Source organism: Athene cunicularia (assembly GCF_003259725.1).
Source record: "Athene cunicularia isolate RWA chromosome 7 unlocalized genomic scaffold, athCun1 chr7_part1, whole genome shotgun sequence".
NCBI lineage: Eukaryota > Metazoa > Chordata > Aves > Strigiformes > Strigidae > Athene > Athene cunicularia.
The window spans coordinates 15,621,233-15,648,163 of NW_020799107.1; the positions used below are offsets into that span (position 1 = coordinate 15,621,233).

Sequence of the window (26,931 nt, forward strand, 5' to 3'; positions counted from 1 at the left end):
TTAGTTGAATTGGTCTTCAAGCTGCAGTTTTGGTGTAGTCTATATGCACAGACATATTAAGGCATGCTCTAAGAATATGAGATTAGTGAGAATTTTGTGAACAGTGAGTTACAGAATTTGCTTCTTATCTGCTATTTCTGAATATTCTAGGAGCTTCAGTCAGAACATGCACGACAAGCCTTTGCATTGAAGGACAAAAATAAAAGTGGTATGATAACTGGGCTGGACTTCAGTGACATCACGGTTACCCTTCGCTCACATATGCTAACTCCATTTGTGAAAGAAAATTTAGTTTCAGTAAGTGTGTAAAGAAAAGTGCCTTGAATTCAGCGTTTAATAGCTGTAATGTTTTAAGATGTTACTGCTTCTCTCCCACTTTGTCTTCTCCTACCTGTTTATCACTGCCTTGGTGCTAAAGATTATCACCTTCATAACAGAATGGGCAGCGTGAGACATGGCAGCAGCAGTGGCAAAGTTTGGCAGTCTGCTTTACATGCTTAAAGTGCCATTGGAAACAGTTTAAGTTAGTCTACTGTACTTTCCACTAAAGCAGGGCAAACTGTACTTTGCACAAAAAGAACACTCATTTAGGACAAAATAATCTAATTTTTATATTTTGAATGTATGACAGATCTCAAAAGGTGGAGACTTCTTATATTTTATATACTCTTACATTCCAGATCAGAATTTAGAAAACTAGTATGTAGATTCTAGAGGTAGAATAGTTACAGCTCTGATAGTCTGGCAAGATCTTTAGGTAAAGTAATGACATAAAAGTTATAAACTAAAAGTATATAGTATAAAAAAGTATATAAGAAAGTTACATGAAAGGTAAAGTTATTACTTTATCTTACTATTTTACCTATAAAACTTGCTTTGCCTAACTAATAAGGCATACTGTCTTCCCTAAAATTCATAGTACCTACTAACTTTAGACTTTGAAATAAATGGTCACTGCTGTATGTGATGCAAGAAGTCAGTTAGTGCCTTTATCTAAAGTAGCATTTAGATGCATTTCTCTATTAGAAATAGAGAGTATTAGAAAAATACTCAGTGACACATTTAATGTATCAGATAAACTGAATAATAATCTACTTATATGATTATTTCCTGATTGTTTCCTAATGTTCAGTTTTTACCAAAAAGTAGTATCCTGTCTAATAATTCTCTCCTCATGTTTCTATTAAAAGTACCTTAAAAATCACAGGAATAGAAAGATAGCTTTAATTCTTTCCCTACTTGCCCAAATGGATGTTTCTGTAATTTGTAATAAGATGTCATAGAAGGGCTTAAGGCACTTAACTGCATTCATTTAATTTTTAAAGGTAGCTGGTGGAACTGTTTCACATCAGGTCAGCTTCTCCTATTTCAATGCATTTAATGCCCTTTTGAATAACATGGATCTTGTTAGGAAGATATACAGTAATATAGCAGGTACAAGAAAAGATGTTGAAGTCACAAAAGGTAAAGTATATTTCCTACATTTTATTAATTTTTTAGTTCTGTCCAGTTTGTAATGTGGTGTTGCGTATGGGTTTAAGGCAAGTCAGAAGCTGCAGGGTTAGGGCTACTGTGAAAGTAAAGCATGATTTTCATCCTTACATGTTAGTAATGATTTTCAGCTAGCTCATTAAGGAGAAGAATTGGGACTCTGGCAGGAGCTATGTTGGCCTTATTAGTTTGAATGGATAACTGCAAGAGAATACATAATTGAGGATTTTACCACTCCTTGAAAGGGATGCAGGGTTGCTTAGAGATAGAAAGTACCTAGGAAATGTGATAGAATGGATTAAGTTTTAAAATCCATCATCAGTAATCTCCATGTTTTTTTAGCTCTAGTTACTTTATCCATGATTAAATCTTTTCTGTAAAATGGTAATAATTTATAACTTCTTAGTGCTTACTTGCCTGAGTGGTTTTATATAAAGTTTTTGTCTGTTAGGACATAGCTAATCCCAGTGCATGTGAAAGGTTGCCTTATTTCAGTCTTGCCACAGGCATGAGCGGACTGCCTTTGTAGTCATTTTATGACAGATTTTACCACTGATTTTATTACCTGTGTGGATAGGACCAGCCAAGCCCATGTGGTAAAAAGCATTACAAGTTCTTTCCTTTTACAAGTTCTTTCCATTTTATTTTTTTTTCCCTTCTTTTTTGTTTGACTTGTGTTCATATGCTCTGCATACCTTTCATCCCTAAAAGAAAGCATAAAATGCCTGTCCTCATCCTCCAAATTGTGCTAACAAATTGCCTAGCAATGTTTTTTTGATGCAAATGCATAAACACACATTGCTCGTGTTGTTAAAAAAGCTACTGTGTGTTACCTGCTCAGACTTGATTACTGTAGTTTACCAGTTATGTCATGAACATGTCATGTAATTTGGCTGGATGAATACCTAAACTTGGGGTTATTCAGAGCTAGCAGAGAAAGAAATCTGAACATGATGGCAATAGATGAGTCAGTTGCCCTTAAAGCTGTGAATAATGAACCATTATTCTGTTCTGTTTTGCAGAACTTCAGAAACAAGAATCACAAATTGAGGGTGTGGTTTAATTAAGCTTCCTAATAAGAGGATTTTTGTTGACTTTGAATTCTTACCTAAATCAGAGTTGTGGAATCAGACTTGTTCTGTGTTGCAAAGGCCTGTTTCAAGATAGATGTTCTAAAGATATCTTTTCCCTTTGCATTATGGCTTTTTCTTCTTGGTGATAGCTTTAATTTTTATGATATTAAAATTATTTGTGAGCATTTAAAGAGGAAATTTGACAAATAACCCAACTGCTTTATTTATGTTCCCCTTTTAAATCCAGAGGAATTTACCCACTCTGCAATCCACTTTGGACAAGTCACACCACTGGAAATAGATATTCTTTACCAACTTGCAGATTTATACAGTGTTACTGGGTAACATAATAATTAATTTTATAATTAGACAATAATTACTTTGCTGTTTTCTGTGTGAAAACTAGTAATTTTAATTTAATTTTAAGAAGTTTTGTGTTCTGCTGTATTTCATACAGTAATTTATTCAATATAAACTGACCTTGGTGTATGCATGGGTTTTGTAAGTGAATTGTGTATATCAAGCACAATTATTAATTGTCATATAAAATAGCAAAACACATTACAGTAGTTCCAAAAGACTACAGTACATTGGTATTACTAACTTTAAGTATTGATTATGTTTTGCATGGGTCTTTAACACATGTAAAATCTTTGGTAGGAATATCTAGGCTTATTTTAATTTGTGTATTATATCTCTTATTGCTAGTGATCAAGAACTGGCTTTTGAATAATCCAGGCTGCCTTTATCTTGGCTTGTGAGCTGCGAGAATGCCCTTCTAACTCCAAGCATTCTTTATTGCAGTGTAGCAGACTTCTGAGATGTGCATTCAGATATGACAGGTGTTTTTTTTTAAAACTCAGGATGTATTCTGTGGGGTGTGGCCAAGAATACTGTACTGAATATGTTTGATGTTTTATCTAACAGTAATTTGCTTTTCTCTGCCTTGTGTAAAGGCGCTTGACTTTGGCAGATATTGAGAGAATAGCACCACTGGCTGAAGGTGCTTTACCTTACAGCTTGGCAGAACTCCAGAGGCAGGTAAGTAGAAGAATAAAATTGTTGAAGTTAAGTGAATGTTTACATATACTTGCATATGAAAAAGAAGAAAATACACGTTAAACAGATCCCTAACAAGTGAAACATGCTGTGTGTATTGCTATAAGGATAGAAATGGAGCAGACTACTGAGTATGTGTCTAAACAAGATACTAGATGTCGTATTGAAGGATGACTTGTTTAGATATGAGCATGTATAGATATCTGGATTCCTTACTGTGAATATATTTATTCATTCCTGAAAAGTCCTTTCACTTCACTAAATAATCTAACTCTGTAATTATAAAATTATTTTTGGATAGTGTGGTGAGTTGACCCTGGCTGGACACTAGGTGCCCACCAAAGCTACTCTATGCACTCCTCTCCTCAGCTGGACAGGGTAGAGGAAATAAGACAAAAGGCTTGTGGATCAAGGTAAGGGCAGGGAGATCACTCAGTAATTACTGTCATGGGCAAAACAGACTTGGCTTGGGGAAATCAGTTTAATTTATTACTAATCAAAATCAGAGTAGGATAATGAGAAAATGAAAACAAAATCTTAAAACGCCCTCCCTTCTTTCTAGGCTTAATTTTACTCTCGAGTTCTCAGCAGTGCACAGGAATGGGGAATGGGGTTTGCTGTCAGTTCATTGCATGTTGTCTCTGCTGCTCCTTCCCTCCTCATAGGGAGGACTCCTCATACTCTTCCCTGCTCTAGTGTGAGGGTCCCTCCCATGGGAGATTCCTCCATGAACCTCTCCAGTGTGAGTGCTTCCCATGGGCTGCAGTTCTTTACAAACTGCTCTAGCGAGGGTCCCTCCCACAGGGTGTAGTCCTTCAGGAACAGACTGCTCCAGCGTGGGTGCCTTGTGGGGTGACAAGTCCTGCTCCATCATGAGTTCCTCTCTCCATGGGTCCACAGCTCCTGCCAGGAGCCTGCTCCAGCATGGGCTTCCCACGGGGTCACAGCCTCCTTCAGTCATCCACTTGCTCTGGCCTGTGGTCCCCCACGGGCTGCAGGTGGGTCTCTGCTCCACCGTTACCCTCCATGAGTGCAGGGCACAGCTGCCTCACCATGGGCTGCTCCACGGGCTGCAGGGGAACCTCTGCTCTGGCACCTGGAGCACCTCCTGCCCCTCCTGCTTCACTGACCTTGGTGTCTGCAGAGTTGTTCCTCTCACAGATTCTTGCTCCTCTGTCCAGCTACAGTTGCACAGGGTTTTTTTCCCCTTCCTAAATACGTTATCACAGAGGCACCACCGCCATTGCTGATGGGCTTGGCCTTGGCCAGCAGCGGGTCCAATTTGGAGCCAGCTGGCATTAGCTCCATCAGACACAGGGCAAGCTTCTAAGCTTCTGACAGAAGCCACCCCTGTAGTTCCCTCACTACCAAAACCTTGCCATTCAAACCCAATACAGATAGTAAAACAATATGTTTTTTTAAAAAATTGGATTAAATGATTGGCTTAACCATTTATCTAAAATGATTGTCAAATTTTACTGTACTTGTTGGTTATCTGATGGTAGAAGGGGAATTCACATTTATTGGGACTGATGAAAAGGGTAGAATTGGAAGATGAAAAAGATTGGAGTGGAATGTTAATCCTCTATTTCACCAGACCTTTACATTCATGTTTGCTAGTTTTGCTTTTATCATGGTTTTCTTATTAAACATAAACATGTATAGTACATAGTGCATAAGAGTCCCAGGCTGTGCAGTAGGATTTTGATTATAAATAGTTTCTTATTTCGATGGCTCTTTTTACAACTGTAAGAACTGAAGATTTAGGACCAAACCTTATGCAGGTGTTTAGCTTACGTTTAGACTTTTACACTACAGTTACTGGGTACCATACTGCTCACTTTCAGGAGTATAGCTTTCAAGTTTTTCTTAAAAATAAATCTAGATTTTTTGGGGGGTTATCTTCCCTATATTTTTTGATCCAGCGTATAATCTGAGAAGTTTTCTTCTGCAAGCAGATCTGTCTAACGCTAGTTAAATCGTGAATTAAATTCACAGTTTCATCTAAGGTTGAATCTGAATTACTGCCGATATTGAAGCTTGCAACATAATGGGGCATCTGCTGTGCTGCTAATAGAAATACTCTATTCTATTCCATTCATATTCTAGGGAAATCCTTTTTTTTCTGAAGCATGTTGTAGGTGATGTTTCTCATGAGAGTAATTCAGGGGGAATTAACTGTTAATAATCTAAAAACAGTAATGCACTCAAGATCCTTGAAATGGTTACCCAGCAGATTTAGAAAGGAAGACATATTTACGTGATGAACTACACGGTTTCATAATCATAAAGTACAGAGGCCAGTTTCACATTGGTGTTTATTATGCAAAACAAAAAATAATAGGATCTGATCTTAAAAGTTTCTTATGCGCAATCTTTTATTTCTTTTTACTGTTAGAACTTAATGAGAAATTGCAATTCCAAACAGAGCTGTATGTTCTCAAGTAAGCTTTTCAAGGAAATACAGGAGTGTTCTTCTGAACCACCAGCTCATTTTGCTTCAGGGATGTCTTCACATCCTCTTTTCCTCTGTAATATACAAAGGGAAGTAGGATATCTAATCTTTAATATCTTGAATTAGCATATCTCATAGTTCTGACTAAATACATCATTGTGTACTCAGTAGATACACAAATTTTTCATCTTGAAGGTTCTGGTTTTCTTACAGTGTCTAAACAACTCTAATTCTCTCTTTCGGTCTGTATAAGAGTTTCTGGGATACCTGTCAAGAAATTCGAGGGCTCTGATTCCCAAATGGCCATAGCCTGGCTTGGGCTGGGTTCTGCTCCCAGCTGCCCACACCTCGCTTGGTACGCAGACAGCTGAGCTTCTTAGGAATCAACTGCTGAACGGCCACATCTTGCAGTCAGCTTTTATGGCAGTCTGACACTGGTGATGAGCTGCGTTCAAATGCCACTCCTGAATTGCAGTGATTCAGCAACTGATTTCCAACTAGCTGAGCCATCTGGGCTGTTGGGGCAGGAGGACATGCAGCTGGCAGCAATACCTTTGTCAGCCATTCCAAGCTACACTGTCTCTCATAAAGTGAAATTCATTCTATGCCCTGGTGATGCCAGTGACAGGTAGTATTGCTGTAGGGTGGTCTGAGCTAAAGTGGCAGCAGGGTGACAAAGTTGCCCATGCCTTGTTTGTCACATGGATGTCCTGTATTTGCCAGTGGATGAGGGGTCCCAGGAGTCTATCTGAAAATGAAAGCTTGCATTTATAAAGCCTTTTATTTCTCAGATCACTTTTTATGCGTATTGCAAAAATGTTCCTTTAAGTAGTTATATCCACTACAAAATCTAGGATATGTATCAATGACAGGAAAATCTTGAATTAGTTCAACTGCTATGGTTGAAAACTTGTCCTGTATGGAATATAGCAAGTCTTCCGTATATGGCCTTTTTGAGTGTGTTTTGGTTACTGTTATTACAGGTGGATATAATTATTCAGCTCTTTCAGACAGATTGATCTGAAACACAGTGTCTGGTCTGTTCTTAAGGTTACCACTCTGTTGTTCCTTAGACAATTAGACATATCTGAGCCAATGAAAGTGTCCGAAATCTACTTTAGTGGTAACAGTCTTCCTATGGATTCCTGAAGAAAAGAATGATGGAATGGATTGATGCAGAAATAAGTATACAGTGTTTATCTAGACTACTAAGAAATATTTTTTAAGTTTTGTAATTACATTCCTAACTGCCAACTTTGGTTTTAATCAGTGTCTTTATGGTACTCACTTTTCTGAGTAGACAAAATACTGACTTTATTTTACACTTCAGAATTACCTTTGTAGCTTGGCACTGTTATAAAATGAGCTCACTGTTGAAAGTTTCACTCATCACTAGAACAGAATATATTCTTTTCACACTCTTGGAGTAATACATTATCTTTTCATCCTATTCTACATTCTCTGTTAAGAGAGGACATCAGAAAGCAAAGTAATTTCATTTTCTTTGATTTATAAGGAACAATCTTTTACTAGACCTTATCCTAAGTGAACCTTATATTACATTATTTAACTGTATTGACAAAATGAAAGATATCCCTTCGTGGAAGAAAGACTATCATCCCAGTGAGGTCCAGCTGTTCCTGAAAAAGAAAACAAGCCTGTAATCACTTTTATATGATTTTAAAATTCCTTCTTAAGGAAAATCTAAATTTTTACATAAACTCACTCTGTGTAGATTTGCTGGAAATGGAAATTAGCCTGCTTTCAACTATGTTTACTTTGTTGTCAATTTTTTCATTGTGTAAGATTTTCTTAAAGCCTAGCAGCTGAATATCCTATGGGGATGACAGATAGAGTAATTTTCTGTTTATAAATATTCATGATTTGAAAGCTATAGCATTAATTACATTCATTTACATATCCATCTGAACATACAAGTAAACTGCAAACTTTATGAACACTTATTTAATAATATAAAAGTGACATTTCCTTCAGAAAGAATTTGATTTTTAACATCCAGTGGTGTATTCATTAAGATTAATGTCTGAATGTAATGACTGGATTTTGATGAGAACTGTGTGGAGCTTAGAAGAAAAAGAATAACCTTAAAAAAGCTCAAAGGAAGCAGGTGTGCTAAACTAGGAGAAAATTTTTCTGGAATGAAGAACTAGTCCTGCTTCTAAACCTTATTGCGGCATTATTATTGCATGTGTCTTTTATTTACATGAATCAAAAGAAATAGATCTGTATTTTAGAATTTATTTTTGTGGTTATTTTGGTTTTATTGTGATTTTTTTCTTTAGATAGAAAAATTTAGTGTTTTGAAAATAGTGAGAACGTTCTTCAGATTTATTGCTTCTGTTTGCTTGTAAAGGCAATACATTTGATTTATGCTTTTTTGTGCTGGTCCACATGTGCAGTTTACAATTTTGGTGCTACCTAGAATTTCTCTGTTCTTCTCTGTTAAACTATATTGTTGGGGGAGAAAAATGTCATGTGGAAGGAAATGGTGGTAGGTGTATCTTTTTCTTCTGTGGAAAAACTATAAAATAGAATTCATGTTTTTTTACAGGTAATAATCCCATTTTAATCTTAAAGATTTTTATCCTACATTGTGTACATATAGTGTAACATTAAGCAATAAAGGCAGGTTTTTGCACATTATGTCATGTTTATGCAATGTATTAATGTATATGTAATCTTAAAATATATCCCGTGCTGATAGATGATGTCTGTGAGATACTGAATTCCTTTCGAGATACTGAATTTTATTTGAACCAAAAGGAAGTTACATGCCTTACAAATTCAAAGGCGACATTAATGGAAAGTAGCAAAGTTGGTTTGAGTTTCTGTCTACTTTTTCTTTACCATAGCTGTTTGGGTTATACTAGGAATGTGTAAGGAAGAATATTTTCTGAAAGGAGTATTTGAAAAATGTGCTTCATTCATTAGGTGTAATGGAAGTTATATTGTAATTTCTTTTTCCTCCTTAACATTCCTTAAAGATCCATGAAAGCTACAGATTTTTATCAGATACTTTCTGTAATGTTATAAAAGCCAATTCACAGGTATCTTTGTTTTTCCATGCAGATTTTCAAGCTTTTTTTTCTTTTTCCTTTTCCTTGCACAGCAATCTTTTGGAGAGTTAGGCAGGCCTGTCTGGCTCCAGGTAGCTGAGTCAGCTTACAGGTTCACTTTGGGCTCAATTGCTGGAGGTCAGTAATATTTCTGGTTTCTGTTTTCAAGCTCAGGTTAGTTTAAAACTGTCTTGTCAGACTACTTGGTCCCATCTACGGTGCATTTCTTGGTTATACACGTGAAGAATTGGGGGGTGGAACCACTTCTGGTTGTGCCCTTCCCTTCCTTGCTTTATCACTTCTGTTTTAGTATCCCTCCACAGTCCTCTGAAAGTACTCCAGTAACCAGTTTCCTTACTGGTAATTCAGACTGGTTGTCTTTGTTCTACACACTTTGTTTTATGTAATTGTGTAATCTGTTCTCCTTGAGACTTTTTTCTAGACTTTCAGTATTGTCCTTTCTTACTTCCTTTTAGCAGCTTATATATTTCATGTGTTTAAATAAATGTTGTAGGAAATCATCATCATAATTATATGCTACACCAACAGTGATGTTGCAGAACTAATATTCTAAATGCTTCCTTACAGCTGTTGGTGCTACTGCAGTATATCCCATAGACCTGGTGAAAACTCGTATGCAGAATCAGCGCTCCTCTGGTTCAGTTGTAGGAGAGTTGATGTATAAAAACAGCTTTGACTGCTTCAAAAAGGTTTTGCGTTTTGAAGGCTTTTTTGGTCTTTACAGAGGTAAGTGAAGAAAAAACCAAAAAATCAAGTGGGGGATTTTCTTTCTTTTTTTTTTTTTTTTTTTTTTTTTCATATACAATTTCTCTTCTGTTTCATAGAGCTCAATATTTACCTTCCCTTGAACACTGTTCATTGTAAATAATTGCTGGGGAAAAAAATGGGCATTTTTTTGTTGTTACTGATTTGTTCCTTGCTGCTTAGGTTGTTTAAAGTCCTAATTTCTGTGGTGCAAGTGTTGTGGACATCATTGTTATCTCACAAATTGAGGATTGTAAATTTTCTGGTGGCAAACATCAGGAGCACATTAGCATCTGAGGAATAAAGATCTATTTCTGGTGCAAATATTTTTTTTTTGTTAAGAGACAAAAGACAGTAATTTTGAAATGTACCTGTTAAGTTGGATGCTGGATCTTATGCCTCATACTTTTGCAGGTAGTGGGATTTGTTTTATGATTCTATCCTGCGAACAATTAATTGCATCCAGCTGTTGTATTATATTGCTCTATTTTACTTTAAAATATCAACAGTGGAACTCATAAAAGTTGTAATTTACAAAAGAAAAAACTTCCCCTAAAATATAGGTTAAGAAAAGCAACTTTTTATCAGCTTTATCAGTTAGACTGAAAGCTATCTTGTATCTACTATTAGTTTAAGAGAAGATTCTGAAAGGGTTTTTATCACATCAGTAGAGATTTACGTAGAGAGTGAATGCTAGCCAGTCCTCTGAAATTAATATTTAGTTAATTCTTTATTTTTAATTGTAATTTCATGTAACTTAATGAAGTGCACAATTTTCATAACTATCAGTAAGGTATTTATTTATTAATTGTTACACTTTTTTTTTTTAGTTGGAACAAAGTCACTTAACTCTACGATGTTCACAGCCTTTTTTTCTTCTTTGCAATGTGTTCTGTCAATGAAGACACTGTACGGTGTCCTTTAACGACAGTATCTGAGAAGTTTTTTCATGTGAGAATCTGTGGATTCTGTCTAAAGAGGTTTTTGTGCAGGATTTTGCTATACAAGTGAGTAGAGGGAGGAGTATGTCAGTGAAAATGTTAATGAAATAGCTGTAACCTCTATAAATTGTGCCTTACTGGTAAATTGTTTTCCTTTTTTGTTGTTGAATCTTTCACAAAAGCAAATAGTCCTTGAATTACATTTATGAGACTATTTCTATAGTGCTATTCTAGAGTACTGTTTTCTTTCTCTTCCTGCCCTGCCCCCAGGCACATGGTTTTGCATAGCAACTTCTAAAAATAAATAATTTGTTATTTTTGTTTTTGTTTACTAACCTTTCTCAAACACTTTGAAATCAAGGATGATTCCATTGATGAGTTAAAAGCAATGAATTACACTTGAGGAAAAAATGTTTTTGTTTGAAAGAATGTCAGTTTATTAAAATTTTTTAGTAGTCTGTTTAATAATTGTCTTTAGGATTGTTTAGCATAAGTCCATGTAGTTGTTTTGAAAATGTTACAGTTAATGGTCAGCATTTTACTAAGATCTTGGACTCATGGAATCAGATGCATTGTGGACGTGTATTAAACTAAACAACAGAAACATTTATGGAGTTGTCTGTGGGTCTATTGCTGGGTTCTTATATTCCTGAGCTGGATTATCCTAACTGTATTGTAATATAAAGGTACAATTATAATTGTTTACTGCAGTTTAAAAAATAGAACTGGAAAGTTCATATTTTTAAATAAAAACGAAGAATTTTTTAAACTTTTGAATGCTGGCATCCAACTTCTGAACTAACGAAGTATCTTCTAAGGTCCCTCACTCGACTGTGCACAGTCCCAGGTTCTTGCCAAATGTGTGTGCCCAGAGAGTTCAGCTGCATAAACAAGAGTGGGGGGATTGTCTTGTGGTGTTTTGTCTGGTAGTTTTGGGTTTTTAAAGTGTAGGCACTGCAGTGCTGGATTTTCTTTTCATGGTAGATCAGAGATTCAGGCTGGGAGGGCAGCATTTCTTTTTGTTATTGTCAGCCTTTCTTTGTATTTAATAACTACCTTTCCTCAGCATAGTAAGTCTGTAAATCGCACAGAAAGTACTGTGTTGGAAGAAAGCACTACATTGCATATATTAACTGCTGCACTTTCTATTTAGATGTGTTTGCTCTGAGCTTTCTTTTAAGGAAGTAGTATAAAAATTCAGCAGTCTTAGTACTTTTGGTAATTTTGAACATTTTAAATGAATTTTTAGCTATTATTCTTTTCACTTAACGGATAGTGGAAAACTGTATCGATACAATTTTGTTGCTGTTATCTGATATTTGATATAATTATCATGGGATTTTTTGTTAGTTAACTGGCAAACACTCTTGACAAACTGATATTCCCTAACCATGGAATAGCAATAGGAAATGAATACTTCTAATAAGAGTAAACCTTTTATATTTTATAATCTATACATATGCCAAAGTAACTGTGGGGAAAATGGATTTAAAAATAACAGATAACTGTTACAATCTTGTATGTTAGGAAGTTAAGACTGCCATCTACTGATTTTTTTCTTAAACCTATTAGTTCCTAGAAAACTGTATGTGCTTTTGTCAAATGGCAGTTCATTTTGATTGTAACTCTTTTCCAGGAGTAAGGGCCTTTCCAAAATCAGTTTCTGACCACTAATGCTTCCTCAGTGAGATAAAAAATACTCAATAATAATGGTGTTTAAAGAAGTTCATGCTACCATGTTGGACTGAACAAGAGAAAATCCTTTATATCATTTGTTGACTGGAGCCTTTAGAAAACTCACATTAGTGAGTCAGGTAGAAATGAGTTGATAAATTATCATGGCCATGTGTATAGGTCACAATTACTCTCCTATTTTAAAAAGGAATTGCAAGCTTTATGGGAATATGGTATTAATGGGCTTAAAGTCAAACGAACTCTTATGTAGTAGATATCTCCAAGGTGTATGTTCAGTCCTTATCCTTTTTTTCATTCTGTACAGCAACAGCATCAAGCTTGACTTGGTTGTGGAAGGCAGATCTGGCCATCCTCTTCATTACCATATTCAACAGAAATCTTAATATAAAATTGTATTGATATGAATATACAGTGCTCTAGCAGCATCACATACTTAAATGCCATCCACCTCAAAGGATATCTATCCCATGTGCAGAAAGGCATTTCTGTAGAACTCTTATAAAATACTAGTTTCTGTATTAGGAAGATAATGTTGCCTTATGATGTCTTTGTTTCTATAGGCTTGTTACCACAGCTGATAGGTGTTGCTCCAGAAAAGGCTATTAAGCTAACTGTACGTATCTTTTTTTCGTTTTTCCTGGCATCCTTTGTTTGTTAACATACACAGGATTTATTTCCTAAAATGTGTGAAAGATGACCACTTACAAGCACTCTAATATATATGGTTACAGATATACTTGATATATGTTAATAAGTAGGAAAAATAAAATTATGTGTAATGTATTGTATCTTTATTAGGTTAATGACTTTGTCAGAGACAAATTTACTAAGAAAGATGGTTCCATTCCACTCCCTGCAGAGATCCTTGCTGGAGGCTGTGTAAGTATCCTTCTTGTATTGCTCAGAAAAATTGATTCTCAGTCATGTGCAGTATAGTTAGAATGATGGTTAATGGGTATAGTTTGTCAATTTGAACAGAACTATTCTTTTTTTCTTCCACTCACAAGAACTAAAAAAAGTACTTTTTGTGTTTGAAAAGCTTTGCATACTTCTGAGTTGAGATCCATTGGATTTATGTGCATGGACTTCTTTTGCTGAGTTTCTAACTTTCAGTTTCGGCAGTGGTTTTAATCACAAAAAGCTAAAGAACGTGTGCCTTTTCTCCCTTTCCATCCTTTTTCTTGGGTCAGTGTTCATGGTTGGTTTGGAAAGATAGAGGTAGACCTTGAGAATGGATTATAGAGATCATGTTTGAGTTTCCTATGGTGGAGGTGGGGAGGTAGAACAGTTTAGAAAATCTATTTCTTGCTCAAGATTTTAAGAAGGAAAATAAATACACTCTTCAACTTTGCTATATGTGTAATTTTTCTGTTTGTGAAAATGTGGGAAAACTGAATGGTGTAGTCTTATCATTCAGGTAATAGGTATGAATGAATTTTGTGCTACATCCATCATCTAAAATACAGTTCAAAAACAAATTGTGTTTTGTTGAAATTCAGGGCTGTGGATCTCTTAGCAGTCTGTAAGTGGTTTGAATTGATATTGATGAGAGATTTTTTTTTTATTTGTTATTTTGCACATTGTGCAATAATTTCATTTGTGGGTTCCCCAATGGTTGTTAACCCTATAAAATGTTTAAGGCTTGAGTTGGGTTTCTTTTGTAGTGGAGAACACTAATAACTTCCAGTTGAGTAGGCTGACAGGCTAGTATAAAACCTCCTCAGCTTACAACAAAACCTGGGGCAGAGAGGTTGTTGACCTCTGCAAACTTTTAATTCAAAGAAGCAGCCCTGAAGGGAGGCTGCTTATAGTTCTGCCTGATTGAATTTGGCAGCCTGGTACATGCTTGAGTCTTCACCTGTCAGTGTACAAAGTTTATTTTCTGAGAAATGTGAGAAAGCAGCTGTGATGTATAGCTAGCAAAAGACTAACCTTTTTCTGGAAAGCCCAGTAACACAGAAAGCATATACAGGTCATTTATAACAGAAGTGAATATAATACATGAGTGTTTTTCTCTGTGGTTAAATTCCTAATTAAAATCAAACATCTGATAAAAAGTTTTATTATTTTACATTCTTTTGTACTGAAATGTATAATAATAAATTCAGTCTACATTATAGGTTTTTCCATTTCCTGGTAGGTACTCCTTTTTCAAAATAACTTTATTGTCTTACTGTAGTGAACATGCAAAAATTGGGGAGAAATCTGAGTTTCAGAAAAGTTTTCAGAAATATTGATGTTTCTGTGAAGATGAGCAGATTAGTAATCTGTCCAAACACAACCTTTTCTTTTAGCTGATACTCTCATCTCCTTTCTCAAGGCAATACTTATCTTACTCAATTTGGGAGAATTTTAATTAAAGTTGGCTTTTGTAGGAGAGGAATTGGCCACAGTTTAGCAGGTTCAGGAATGTTAATTTCTTTGTAGCCTCCTTTGGATCATCTGACTTTTCTGTCTGTAGGGCTGCTTACTTCCATTTTAGCAATTTCACTTCTTCCTAAATACCAGAATCTTTATTAGCAAGCCTATAAAGTTTATTCTAAAAATCTGAAAGTATCAGTTGACTAAAGCAGTAGCAAGTTGATGCGTTAGTCTTTCTCATCCTCAGTCCTTCTCATCTTCATTGTGACAGCTCTTTTCTTTGTTAACTTGCTGAGAAATAGTATTGATCTTAACACTTCTGGTGTTCCTTGTATACTGTTTTTTTACAAAATATTATGAGACATAACCAACGGTTACATCTGAGGAAGCACAAGTACGCTTAGTCCATTTCTGTGTGTAAGGGCATGCAAGACTTTCTGTTTCAGTGATGCTATCTTCTTTGTTTTTCCTTTATTCTATTCCTTTGCTCTCTTTCATAACAAAACGATGGGTTACTGTGGGAGTCTTGGTTTTATATATGCCAAAATAATTTTTAACATCTGGATTTGGGTAACTTGGGTTTTTTTTGTGACTTTTCTTTATTGTTTGACACTTAAGTATTTTGCTAATAATAGACTATAAATATAGGCTAAATTCAAAATGTGCTTTTCACCTTGTAACATCAGAAGAAACAGCATTATGCCTGCATGTAGTTCTCAGAGATGTACCTATTACTATCCCTGACCATCACTTGCCTGTGTTTAGTGTTGAACCTCCTGATTAACAGGAATAATGCACTTTTTCATCATTTCTGATATGGAACTGGTAGTGGATGAGCAAGATAAGCCAGCCATATTTTCAGGCATTCTGTAGCGTTTTCACCAGAGGCCTTCCTGACCTTTGAAGGCCCACCCTTGTGAGCTGTACAAAAGCACATTGTGCATGCCACAGTCCTCAACCAGGAACAAAAAAAATTCTTGTGAGGAAGTGGAGGCAGCTTGGGAAGGGCTCCAGCAGACCTAGCAAATTCTCCTTTCTGGATGGTAGTGCCATGTCAAAGCCTACATATGGTGTTACAGTCTTCTAAGACCCACACATGAGGACAGGTGAAACCTTTGACATTAAGACAGAGTGATTCAAGAGAACCTGTGTGGGCTGTTCAGTATCCTCAGCTCTGGAGTGTCTGCAGGAAGTGTTATACTGTCCAGCAAAAGGGCTACCCACAGGCATGTGCCTCCTCCAGAAACAGTAACTGCAAGAGGCTGGATCTCTTTGGCCAAAATCTTACTTCTCAGGCTCCAGTTATTCTCAGCTCCTGTAAGGTTATGGAATAAACTCCTGTTCCCAGGAAGAGGAAATGTCTTAATTCTCATAGCCATTAACAAAGACATCTGCCCATGCAGTGGCCTGTTTATATGGTCAGCTGCCTGTCTGTTGTCTTCCCTTCCTTACTGCAGGGGGTGGGGTGTGGTGGTTGCACATACATGCACATAGGAGTCCAAACTTACCGCTGATTTAAAAGCTCATATAGTTAAACAACAAATGTAACATTTAGTCTAAATATTTTGCTGCATTTGTAAAAATAATTTTCATGTGTATTTAAACATGAACACAAACATGTCTGTAGGCTTATCAGGCAAACAGGAATGTATCAAATATTTATTTTCTGAAAAATAATTTAAAATTGTACTGTTTTTATTTAACAAACACAAAAATATAGCATTATAGATGACAGTACTTTTCCTTCAAAGTCTTGAAGATACTCTACTTCTTTTCATATACTTTAAACAGATAAAGTTAGAAGCAGAATTAAACTTTACTGCTTTAGCTTGATCTTGGCTGCAGACATTTAAAGTTAGGGAGAAATTTATTCTTTCATAAAAGAGACAGTAAACCTACTGTAGGTGCATGAACAATGACAGCTTTGCCTTGAGAAAGAATTTCAAGTTCTTTTTAAACTAGACTGTTTTAAGTAACATCTTATTTTAGCTGCTTGTATGGGACATAGTTGAGGTCCAGGATGTGGTGGCTTCAGAAAGGAAGGAAGGAAGGGCTTGAAATAGGCCTCTCCCCCTTTGTAGCATATGCCTCTCGGGTGGAATTGGAAAGGGCAAGAGGTCTCATGTTGCAGGGTCATTTGTGTATTTCCTTCAGCCTTTGGCATGTCATGGGGCGTTTGCTGTGGGATCTCAAACTACATCTTTTCTCTCATAACCTTTGCTGTCAGATTTAGTTCCTTTATTTACTCCTTGTAGAGTTATTTTACATGACATTAAGGTTAAGTAGAAGCTTTTATTACTGGTATTTTTGATGTGTATGAATAAACTCCATTCAGAAACAAATTTGTCAACCTTTTTTAAAGTGTCTGTTATAATTTATGTGTGAAGGGAGGTTTTTTTTGGGTAAATCTAGATTTAGCACACCTTCTCCAAAAGAAATCCAAGGACTGCAATATATACTTCTGTGTATGTAATATCCATGTGCACGTGTATTTAGCATGCATAGCTGACAGCTGAAGTAAGATATTTTGAAAAAGAATGATGATGATTGCCAATGACTTGCACAGAAGCATGGAGATTTGTATTGCAACCCTGCACACTGCCAGTTTTTTGGTTTTTGTTTTTGTTTTTTTTTTAAGATCCTTTGTGTCATTCTCCTCTGCACTCTCTTCTGGGGAGTGCTTTCTCTCTGCTCCCCACTCTTCTCTGCTTCACACTTTCTTCCTCAGATAGATAGGCAACCATTTACTTGAAAAACTCAAGCAAACAAAAAGCAAATGCATTCATTTAAAAAAACCCACAATGAAAATGTGAGTTTACTTGTGTTACATTGTTCTGTATTAAAGTCAATGCTTGTCTTATCTGTACTTGTGACATGTCCAAGGACCCAACACATTCATGCAACTCCAGTGAATTCAGTGGTCCTCTTCATGTGAATTAGATCAGTGATGTGCAGCAAAGTTTACCTAGCTCCAGGTATAATAGTATAAAAAATCAAGACTTGCACAGAAGTACATAATGCTAATATGGAGTATTTAACTGGGTATCTCGACAGCTACAGCTCTTTTTGAGAAAGTTGCCTGTTGAGAAGTTTGTCAACACTCTACTCAATGTTCAAAGTGTTAATGTAAAGAGCTTTTCAAATGCTTTTCTACTGATAATATAAGCATATGTTAGGGTTTTCCTTTTATTTTGCTTGATAACCCTTTAACCAAGTCATATTTTGTTATTAATATTGCCATAATATATAATTATTAACTGTAATACAATTGGTAACATTGTATCTATAATTAATATCGCTACTAAGTTATTAAAATGTTTTGTTTAGAGTCTTCTCATTTCTGTATCAGAAGAGGGCTGTTGCTGATTTTAACAGAAAGGTAGGGAGTTGTGCATCTAGGATAGGAGAATGTTAATTGGAGGAAGATTGAATTCAGGGTAGAAAATAGAAATGTTTACAAATTGGCCTATTTGTGTTTCTGTGGTGGGTGTTAGGCAAATAGGTAGAGTTATTTTGGCTGCTCTGCAGGATGTGCTAATTTATAACGTTAAAAATAAAAAGTGGAATTTCACATATATATGTAAACAAAGAATGCATATTTAATAGGCAAGTAGCTGGTAATTGTCTAGAAGGAGTGAATTTCTAGCTTAGAGTCTAAATTTAAAGTTACTTGAATTTTTTGTGTGGTGTGTTGTATTATGTAGCAAGAGCATTCTGCTTAATGTTTTATCTACAAAAATTATTTTAAAAAATAATAAATATTTTTTAAAATTATATACATTTGAAATGGATTTTCTGTTTAATGCAATATGAACAAAAAAAAATGTTTATTGTTTAACAGAACTTGCCAGATGCATATTTTATAAAATTTAAATTGGGACTTTTCCTAGCAGGACAGCCATGTCATTTTGCATGCTTAGGTGTGTAGGGGTTGATCTCCTACTCTTTGGGTCAAGATGTTTTAGTAAAGCTGTAACAGTGATTATTTTAAATGTCAATATTGAGTGAAGTAATAAATGGGACTTGCAGTAAATGGATGGCAGTGTGCTCGGTGAAGGTTCAGTGAAGTGTTGGTTGCTTGGTTAGTGAAGATTTTGGTGCTTCCTTCCTCCCACCCCGTAGATACTACCGAAGTGCTTGGTCACTCTTGGTAAGAGCTGTTGAAGTTTGCAGTGCTCTTTCGTCTCAAGTGTAGAATAATTCAAGTTACCAACTTCTAAGACATGCTTTGGGGCTAATCTCAAATTTGTTCTGCCTGCTGCTGGAGAGAGGAAGATAGTGCTATAGGCAGAAAGGATTAGTGCTCCTTAGTGCTGAACTAGCTGGCAGAGCACACCATGCATGGTGTCCAGGAGGTGCTCTAGCAGACTATTGATTTCGCTACACAGGCACACACACGCACACAACCCCCATCACAAAGAGAGTTTATTTCCTGGGCAATTTAGAAGTGGAAAAAAGCTTTAATTACAGATGTTCTCCATCTTTTTCCTTCACTAAAATTTGATGGGTTGGAGGACTAGATCAGAATTAAGAGGAGCTTCTAGGTTGTGGAATAGATGCTTTTTAAAGTTGGCTGTATTCAAGTGGTTACATGCCATAAATTTTAAGGAAGTGGTTTTAATTTTTAAATGAAAAAAGGTGGCTTGGGAAGAGGGGGGGAAAAAAAAAGCTCAGTAAAATTTAGCTGTTTTGTGATGAACCGCACACTTCTCCAGAAGTGAATGGTAGTACCTACAGCAAACCAGGGAGAAATCTAAACATGTCAGTTTAAATAGGTTTACATGCTTCTGAAACTGAACTGTCAGACTGAATCTGTCAAATCGGGAACATAGTTCTTTGAAAGTCTTTGGTTAAAGCCCAGAATCTGAAGCAGCTCTGTAACACTGTTGCTAGGATGTTTGCAAGATAGTCCTTCAGCACTGCTATCAGAGTATTTCCTGCATGTAATATCTGTCATGCTCAGCTCAGAGAAAGGTACGACTCCTGTTTCTATCTAATATCATATTTTGAAATGTTACTCTTTGTATTTAAATATTTTGTTTCCACTTAAGACAATTAAAGGCTGCTACATAACTACAAGCACCTTTTCTAATAATTTAAATTACACCATTAAATGCAAATTTACCTTTTAAACAGCATCACCACTAAATGCAAATAACATGTCTACACATTAGTGATGGATTATTATTAAATAAACACAAGGTCTTCTTTGTATGTGTTTGATGCTCTAGTAGCACAAGTCTAATGATTATTTTAATTTAGTATTTTGTATAATATCTGATAGGCTTTTAAACACAGTCGTGACTTCCAGAAAGTGATGTCAAGGAGAAAAGCAGAGACAAACTGCATTAATCCACCTCTGTGAATTATAAACATATAAATGTAAAAATTTAATTCATACAAACCCATGATTTCTGTTTTGGGGCTTTTAACTTCCAGACAGGTGCTTTATTAAACATCTCTCATATTTTTACATGAGAATATCAGCCAATGCAGTGAGAAGTGAAGGCACTCAGCACCTTGCAAAAGTCAACCTGTGTCACTACATGCTCCAGTAACGCAATTTTCTTTCTTTTTCTTTGGGTTTGCAGGCAGGAGCTTCCCAGGTCATCTTCACTAATCCTCTGGAGATTGTAAAAATTCGGTTGCAGGTAGCAGGAGAAATTACTACAGGACCCAGAGTCAGTGCCCTCTCTGTTATAAAAGATTTAGGCCTTCTTGGTCTGTATAAGGTATGTGTTTCTGCTTTGTGTGGCTTTGTCGTTTTATGTTTGATGCTAAACTTTTATATTGTTGAAACAAAACCTGTTAAAAACAAAGACATCTTTTGAATTTAAAACCAATCTCTTCCTGCAGGGCAGCCCCACAGCGGAAAACTGAAGAAAACCCACTTCTATATTAATGGCAGTGGGATACAAAAAAATACTCTCCCATTCTATCCTTTGGGCTTTTATGCCAAGCTACAGGGAGTCCTGTATTGCAGACCTGCTGGTTTCTAGCACTGATCATTTCATTTGGTGGGGTTTTGTGAAAAGTTTCTTTAGCTTTCCCTGTGTATTTTTCTTACATTTATTTTGAATCTGTTATCTCTATTGTTATCTTTGCAGCAGGATATTCTCTTTGTCTTAATAATTTGATGGCAGTGAAACTGTAGTGGAGTTTAGTAGGATTCAGATTTTTAAGAAGTTAAGTGGTGGGATTTGTCAATAACAAATTCCACTAAAAAAAAGCCCATACTGTACTGTACTTCAGCAGAATGCCAGTCAACAGATGCCTTCCCTGCAGGTATACTTACTACCATCATTACAGATCAGATGTAATGGAGCAGAAGCTATTAGTTTTCTTAAACAAGGAAGAGTATTTCTTCCTGTATCTTCTGCCAGTGCAAGGGGTAATACGTAAATTCAGCAGTTATAGTAGCTGCACTTAGAAAACACTGTTTTACGTGATTTGTCCATAGACCTGCAATAATACTATAAAAATGTGGAGATATACTTTTAGAGCTGAAGATTTTGTTTGAATTCAGTAGATGAGAACCATGACCCTATTTTCTAAAAATCACAGGTATTTGGTACATGGGACAAAATTACCATTTCTGTTTGCAATAATTAAGCAATTGAGCTTACTAAAAATTCTGTTCTTTAGAATTGCATTATCATTTGTGAATAGCTGTAAGCACTCATTTTAGAGCATAAAGTATCTGTGTGAAGATGATTGAAGAAATGAGCTTATCAGGTCTTTTGCTGTCTGTTAATACACCTGCTGGGTGACTGGCCTCAGGAGGGTCCAGTGTGTGGAGGCTGCCAGCTTGGAGTGTACCAGTTGAGTGTTTAGACAAAGACTGGTGTTTTTCAAAAGTCCTCACTGATTCTTCAGTAGTGCTTTTGTGTTTGGTGGAAACAGTGGCATGCAAGGACTTACCTTGCTCCTTCCATGGTTGTGGGTTGTTGTCAGCAAGACATAAAGAGGTATTTATCCTGGGTACTGATGTCAGGATTGATGTCATGTACTGCTTACTGAAATTAGACATGAACCCTGAATCTTCCTCATTCTAGAAACTTACTTTAGATGTTCTTTATTCTTTTTTCAAGTTCAACCCTACATCTTCTGTTCTGTGAGACATTTTCTTTTCTGTGTTATTTACCTGGGAGGCCAAAAGAGTTGGTACTTCCTAGGCTCAGGCTGCTTGCTGGATGTCAATTTTAACCTTATTTACAGAATTTATTTGTATTATGTCTCTTTTCTGTGTGACAGGGTGCCAAAGCATGTTTCCTCAGAGACATTCCCTTTTCTGCAATCTACTTTCCTGTTTATGCTCATAGTAAACTGATGCTTGCTGATGAAAATGGCCATGTGGGAGGGCTTAATCTCCTTATAGCAGGAGCCATTGCAGGTAATTTTACAGAATGTTTTCTAGAAGTAATTCTTCTTTTCTTTTAGTAATATTTAATATTCATTCAGTAGCCCCATATAAAGGAAGGGTACTGTACCATTGTATCTGATTTAATCTAAATTTGATCACTGTTATCCTTAGTGGGAGGCGATGTAATTTTGATGAGAGCTAATTACATTTGCATAATGTGGATAAACAGCGTAATGCAGCTCAGCAACTTGTAGTCAAATTTGATCTGTCTGTCTCAATGGGGTTTTACTTGTTACTGTGCTCTCAGAGTTGAAGGCTAATTTGAATCTTTGATGAACATAAAATGAGAGATCATAAGAGCCAAGAAGAAAATAACTTACCTAGTTTTGGATTCCTGAATAACTGAGAAGAAACTTTGCTCAAATGTAATTGCTAAAAATAGGGCATTATTTAGTAAAGCAGCTGAAGTTAAAGTACCATACTCTGAAATTTAAAATATTTTAAGGCTTCTCAAAAATGTTTACTATAATGACAATATGCAGCTGTGATAAAAAGTTGTTCTGGCTGAACAGTTAAGTGGTATAAAAATACTACATGGAGGAACTGTAGTGGTGGATATTGAAAAATGTGGATACAGATGGCCAGATTTTGCACAGCCAAGGATTAGATCACTAGGATGAAAACCACGTATCTGCAGCCCCTCACTTGTGAACGTTCGGTGTTGGAATCTGTGCAGTTTAGAAACATCAGTGGGCTGAACAGACCTTTAATTACTTGTTACGTTCGTAAGGAATCACTATACATCAGTCATGACCCATCTGTGTGTGAAGAGCAGTTTCCCATATTTGACCTGATACAGGGCTTGGCTGCACCTGCTCTTTGCCAGTTGGTATGTTCCTTGTGCTGGAGGGAAGGGAGAGACTAGCTAGGAAACTATGGATTTGTAGCTCTATTTATTCTCAAGTAATGCAGAGCTGCCAGGAATGGAAAATTAGTTAGCTTACTGTACTCATAGGAGCACATGTAAATATCATTATTTAACTTGTATCTCATATAAATACTCACTGTTTAGATTGCAAACTTCACAGCTTCTCTTCATTTGATTAGTGTTTCTGGGTCACTCATACTAAATGATGAACCCCGTTAAAAATGTGTGTAAATCATGGGAGGCCTATTTTTATAGCATGTACAAGAATCTGCCTTTCTGAATTACAGATTTCAAATGTACGATTGCTCTGTCCATTCCTGTTACACATGTGCAGCAGGCAAGAATAGTCTGAACATATCTGCCTGTAAAGGAAAATCTGCATATGGTTGCCATTAGTGTATGCTTGTAAGCTTAACCACATTGCTTCTGTTTTTCTTTAAAACCTCCTGAATTATCAGTGACACTTCAGAGTTTATGATCACCTCTGAAAATTTAGTGACTTGTTAAATTTTTAATTAAATATTAACCAATTGTAAATGTTTACTGGAAGTCAAAATAAATGTCAAAATACTAATTCAGGAGATGATGGTTCCTCTTTTTAAGAGGATGACATTTTTGTAGTATTCAGAAGTATTCAGAAATATCTCAGATGACACAGTTATATACTGTGGAGTACATTTCTGAAAACTTTCTCCTTTCCTTTGACTAGAAAGCTGAGAGTGGTGCCTTGGAAGTGGAGATTTGTTCTTCCATCACTGTTGGCTAATATCACGCTGTTGGCACTAAGCAGACTTGTAAAACACCTTCACTGGCCTCAGTCTTTTTATGGCTTGCCTGTTGAAGTAAGCAGCATCTATTCACCTACACAACAGTCCAAACAGCAGCACAGACCTCTTTCTGTACTAGTTTTCTTATTAACACCTTTAACAAATGGCTGTGTAGGATTCCAGTTCCCAAATCAAATCATCTATGTAATTTGCAAAATATGTTGAAGAGTATTAGCAAATACAATAAGGCTGCACAACTAATTTTTGTCATGGATATCAATTATTACATATATAGCATTTGTGTGAATGTAAAGATGCCTCTTAACTTTGTGAAACTACTGACAGACTATTAGAAGATGTTGAGAGCATTGCTGTTGATAGATTTTTATTATTTTATTATCAGTTGTAGCCTTTAAATTTAGAAGAAACTCAAATTAACTATACCAAGCACAACAGTTTGTATTAGCATCAAGTGTAAGAACTTGCATTTTTAGTAATGTCTAATCCTTGCAAAAAATATTAAAGTTTTCAGTTGTATTTTTCAGTTAGAAGTGTTTCATCTTTTACAAGATTCTTTGTGCAAATTAAATGTCGTTTTCTTCTAAAAGGTGTGCCTGCTGCTTCTTTGGTAACCCCTGCTGATGTCATCAAGACAAGACTGCAAGTGGCAGCTCGCGCTGGTCAGACAACATACAGTGGAGTTATTGACTGCTTTGGAAAGATTCTAAGGGAAGAAGGCCCTTCGGCTTTTTGGAAGGGAGCTGCAGGTGAGAAGTGCGCTCTGAATAATAAAGCTGACCCCAAATCTGCAAGTTAGTACATGCTTTGTTAAGGACTCAAATTAGAGCAGTATTTACAAGGTCTGATTCTGAACAACTTAACTGTGTTAAAAATGTTTAGCTTCTCTCATGAGAAATTTTTCTTTGTTTGACACTGTTTTGTAATATTTAACAGCTCGTGTGTTCAGATCTTCACCCCAGTTTGGTGTTACTTTGGTCACTTATGAACTTCTGCAGAGATGGCTTTATGTAGATTTCGGAGGCCTGTAAGTCAAATACTTATTTGCTTTTTAGCTTGCACAAAAAACCTACCAAGTTAAAAAAATCTTACTTTTTTTTCATGCATGGGACCAGTTAAACTTGGGTGACTTTGAGCACCTGTACTTAAAATTGCAGTATGGAGAAAAAAAAAAAAAAAAATCCCCCATCCTTATAATTAAAAGTTGAATGCTACTTCTAAACAGATGAGGACATAAAGAGCCATTTCATATTTATTTTAATACACTACATAAAATTTGTATTTCCATTGTAGCAAGAGATATTGTCCATTTTTCCTGTGTCACTGGAAGTTAAAAAGAATTTACAAAGCTCTCAGTAAAAATGTAACTCACTTTTGGCCTTGATTTCCCATTAAGTAGTGATCTGAACTCAACTTTACTTAACCACAGAAGTGAATTAAGGTCAGCTTTAACAGTCTTCCATACTCAAAGCCTTAAGTATTTAATCTAGATTTTGTAAAGTTATTCAGGCTTATGAAACCACTTCAAATAAAGGAAATGCTTTTTTCCTTTTTTTTTTTTTTTCTTCAAACAGCAAACCTTCTGGATCAGAACCTACCCCAAAACCTCGAATTTCAGATCTTCCTCCTGTTAACCCTGAGCACATAGGTGGATACAGACTTGCTACAGCTACATTTGCTGGTATAGAAAATAAATTTGGTTTGTATCTTCCAAAATTTCGATCTCCTGGCATCACCTCAGCTCAACCAAAAGTAGCAGCTGAATCCTGAAAATATTTTGGTCTAACAAAGTGATGCAGTGGAAAAAGTTCACAAGAGTAGTACTGTATTTTTCCAAGTCAGTTGCATGTTGTTCTAGCTGAACTGAGCTTGCAAATCTAATTACTCCTTTCTAATATTAATATATATCTGCATTTATTGTTTATTTGCACACAAGGAACTGATTGAAGCTGTGGTTCTATGCCTTGTTTTAACCAGTGGCATGAATCTGTAGCCTAGACTTTGCCTTGCACAGCTTGCATTCAATGTTACTGTACATATTGTACATTTCTGTACAGAGACATCATGGCATCAGATGTTTATATAATGGGTAGTGCAGCTCAAAATAGTTGGAAATATACAGAATGTTTTGAAGGCGTTTTGGTAACAATCGTGACAATAAAATATTTAAAAATATTTAAGTCAGTTCACTTTGTGTTTTTATAAATGTTGTCCAGTGTGATTTTTTTTCCCTCCACAGATTACAGATTAACATACACATATTAGATATACCCATTAATGATTGTACAGTAGGGGAGAGCCTCTGAAGGAATGCATTTTGCTGCTAGTTACAGCAAAGGTATTAAAATGCAGTGGGCATTAAAATGCAAAACTGATTGTTTATACTTTGAGGGGAATGCTAAGTAAAAGGAGAAGAGGGAGGAAAAGCTTGAACTATTTCTGACTTAATGTCTGCCACAAGTTTATCTAGTATAATTTTTAAATGCAAAAATGTCAGAGAAAATAGGGTTGTCTAGATTTCTGCAATCCTAGAGGAAAAGTACTTACACTACCCAGACAGCTAGAGGAGAGATGGGTGGGTTTCCAGCCTTGCATACTGAATTATGACAGCCTCCAAATTACATGGGGTTATTTTTCAGGGTTAAACATCCTGGAGTAAGGTGTATCCCAGCACTATAAACTGAGCGGAGGTTCTTGCTTAGGTGACAGCAGGCTAAATGAAAAGTTTTAGTCAGCTTATGAAGAAATGGCTGCTTAAAAACTGAATACTACAAACAGACAAGCCAGCCTTCAGTTCTAACCTCAAGGGAAGATGCAAAATCTTTTGGTGCTGAATATTTAGTTAGGTAGAGGTTACAGCACATCAAGCCAGGGAGTTTGATCATTGTTCTGCAACATACATACGTACATATATATAATATATATATATATATATATA

General features: G+C 35.9%; 1 protein-coding gene across 1 annotated transcript in view; it reads left to right on the plus strand.

The window, feature by feature from the left end:
* SLC25A12 (solute carrier family 25 member 12) overlaps window positions 1-26,173 on the plus strand; it is a 48,204-nt gene extending 22,031 nt beyond the window's left edge. The window contains exons 5-17 of the mRNA XM_026853044.1: window positions 151-297; window positions 1,326-1,464; window positions 2,812-2,905; window positions 3,521-3,605; window positions 9,209-9,293; window positions 9,744-9,902; window positions 13,117-13,169; window positions 13,355-13,435; window positions 20,509-20,649; window positions 22,172-22,310; window positions 24,584-24,742; window positions 24,930-25,020; window positions 25,568-26,173. Coding sequence (XP_026708845.1) covers window positions 151-297; window positions 1,326-1,464; window positions 2,812-2,905; window positions 3,521-3,605; window positions 9,209-9,293; window positions 9,744-9,902; window positions 13,117-13,169; window positions 13,355-13,435; window positions 20,509-20,649; window positions 22,172-22,310; window positions 24,584-24,742; window positions 24,930-25,020; window positions 25,568-25,763 — 1,569 coding nt within the window. The 3' untranslated portion in view covers window positions 25,764-26,173. The remainder of the gene's footprint in view (window positions 1-150; window positions 298-1,325; window positions 1,465-2,811; window positions 2,906-3,520; window positions 3,606-9,208; window positions 9,294-9,743; window positions 9,903-13,116; window positions 13,170-13,354; window positions 13,436-20,508; window positions 20,650-22,171; window positions 22,311-24,583; window positions 24,743-24,929; window positions 25,021-25,567) is intronic.
* Window positions 26,174-26,931: the final 758 nt, after the last annotated feature.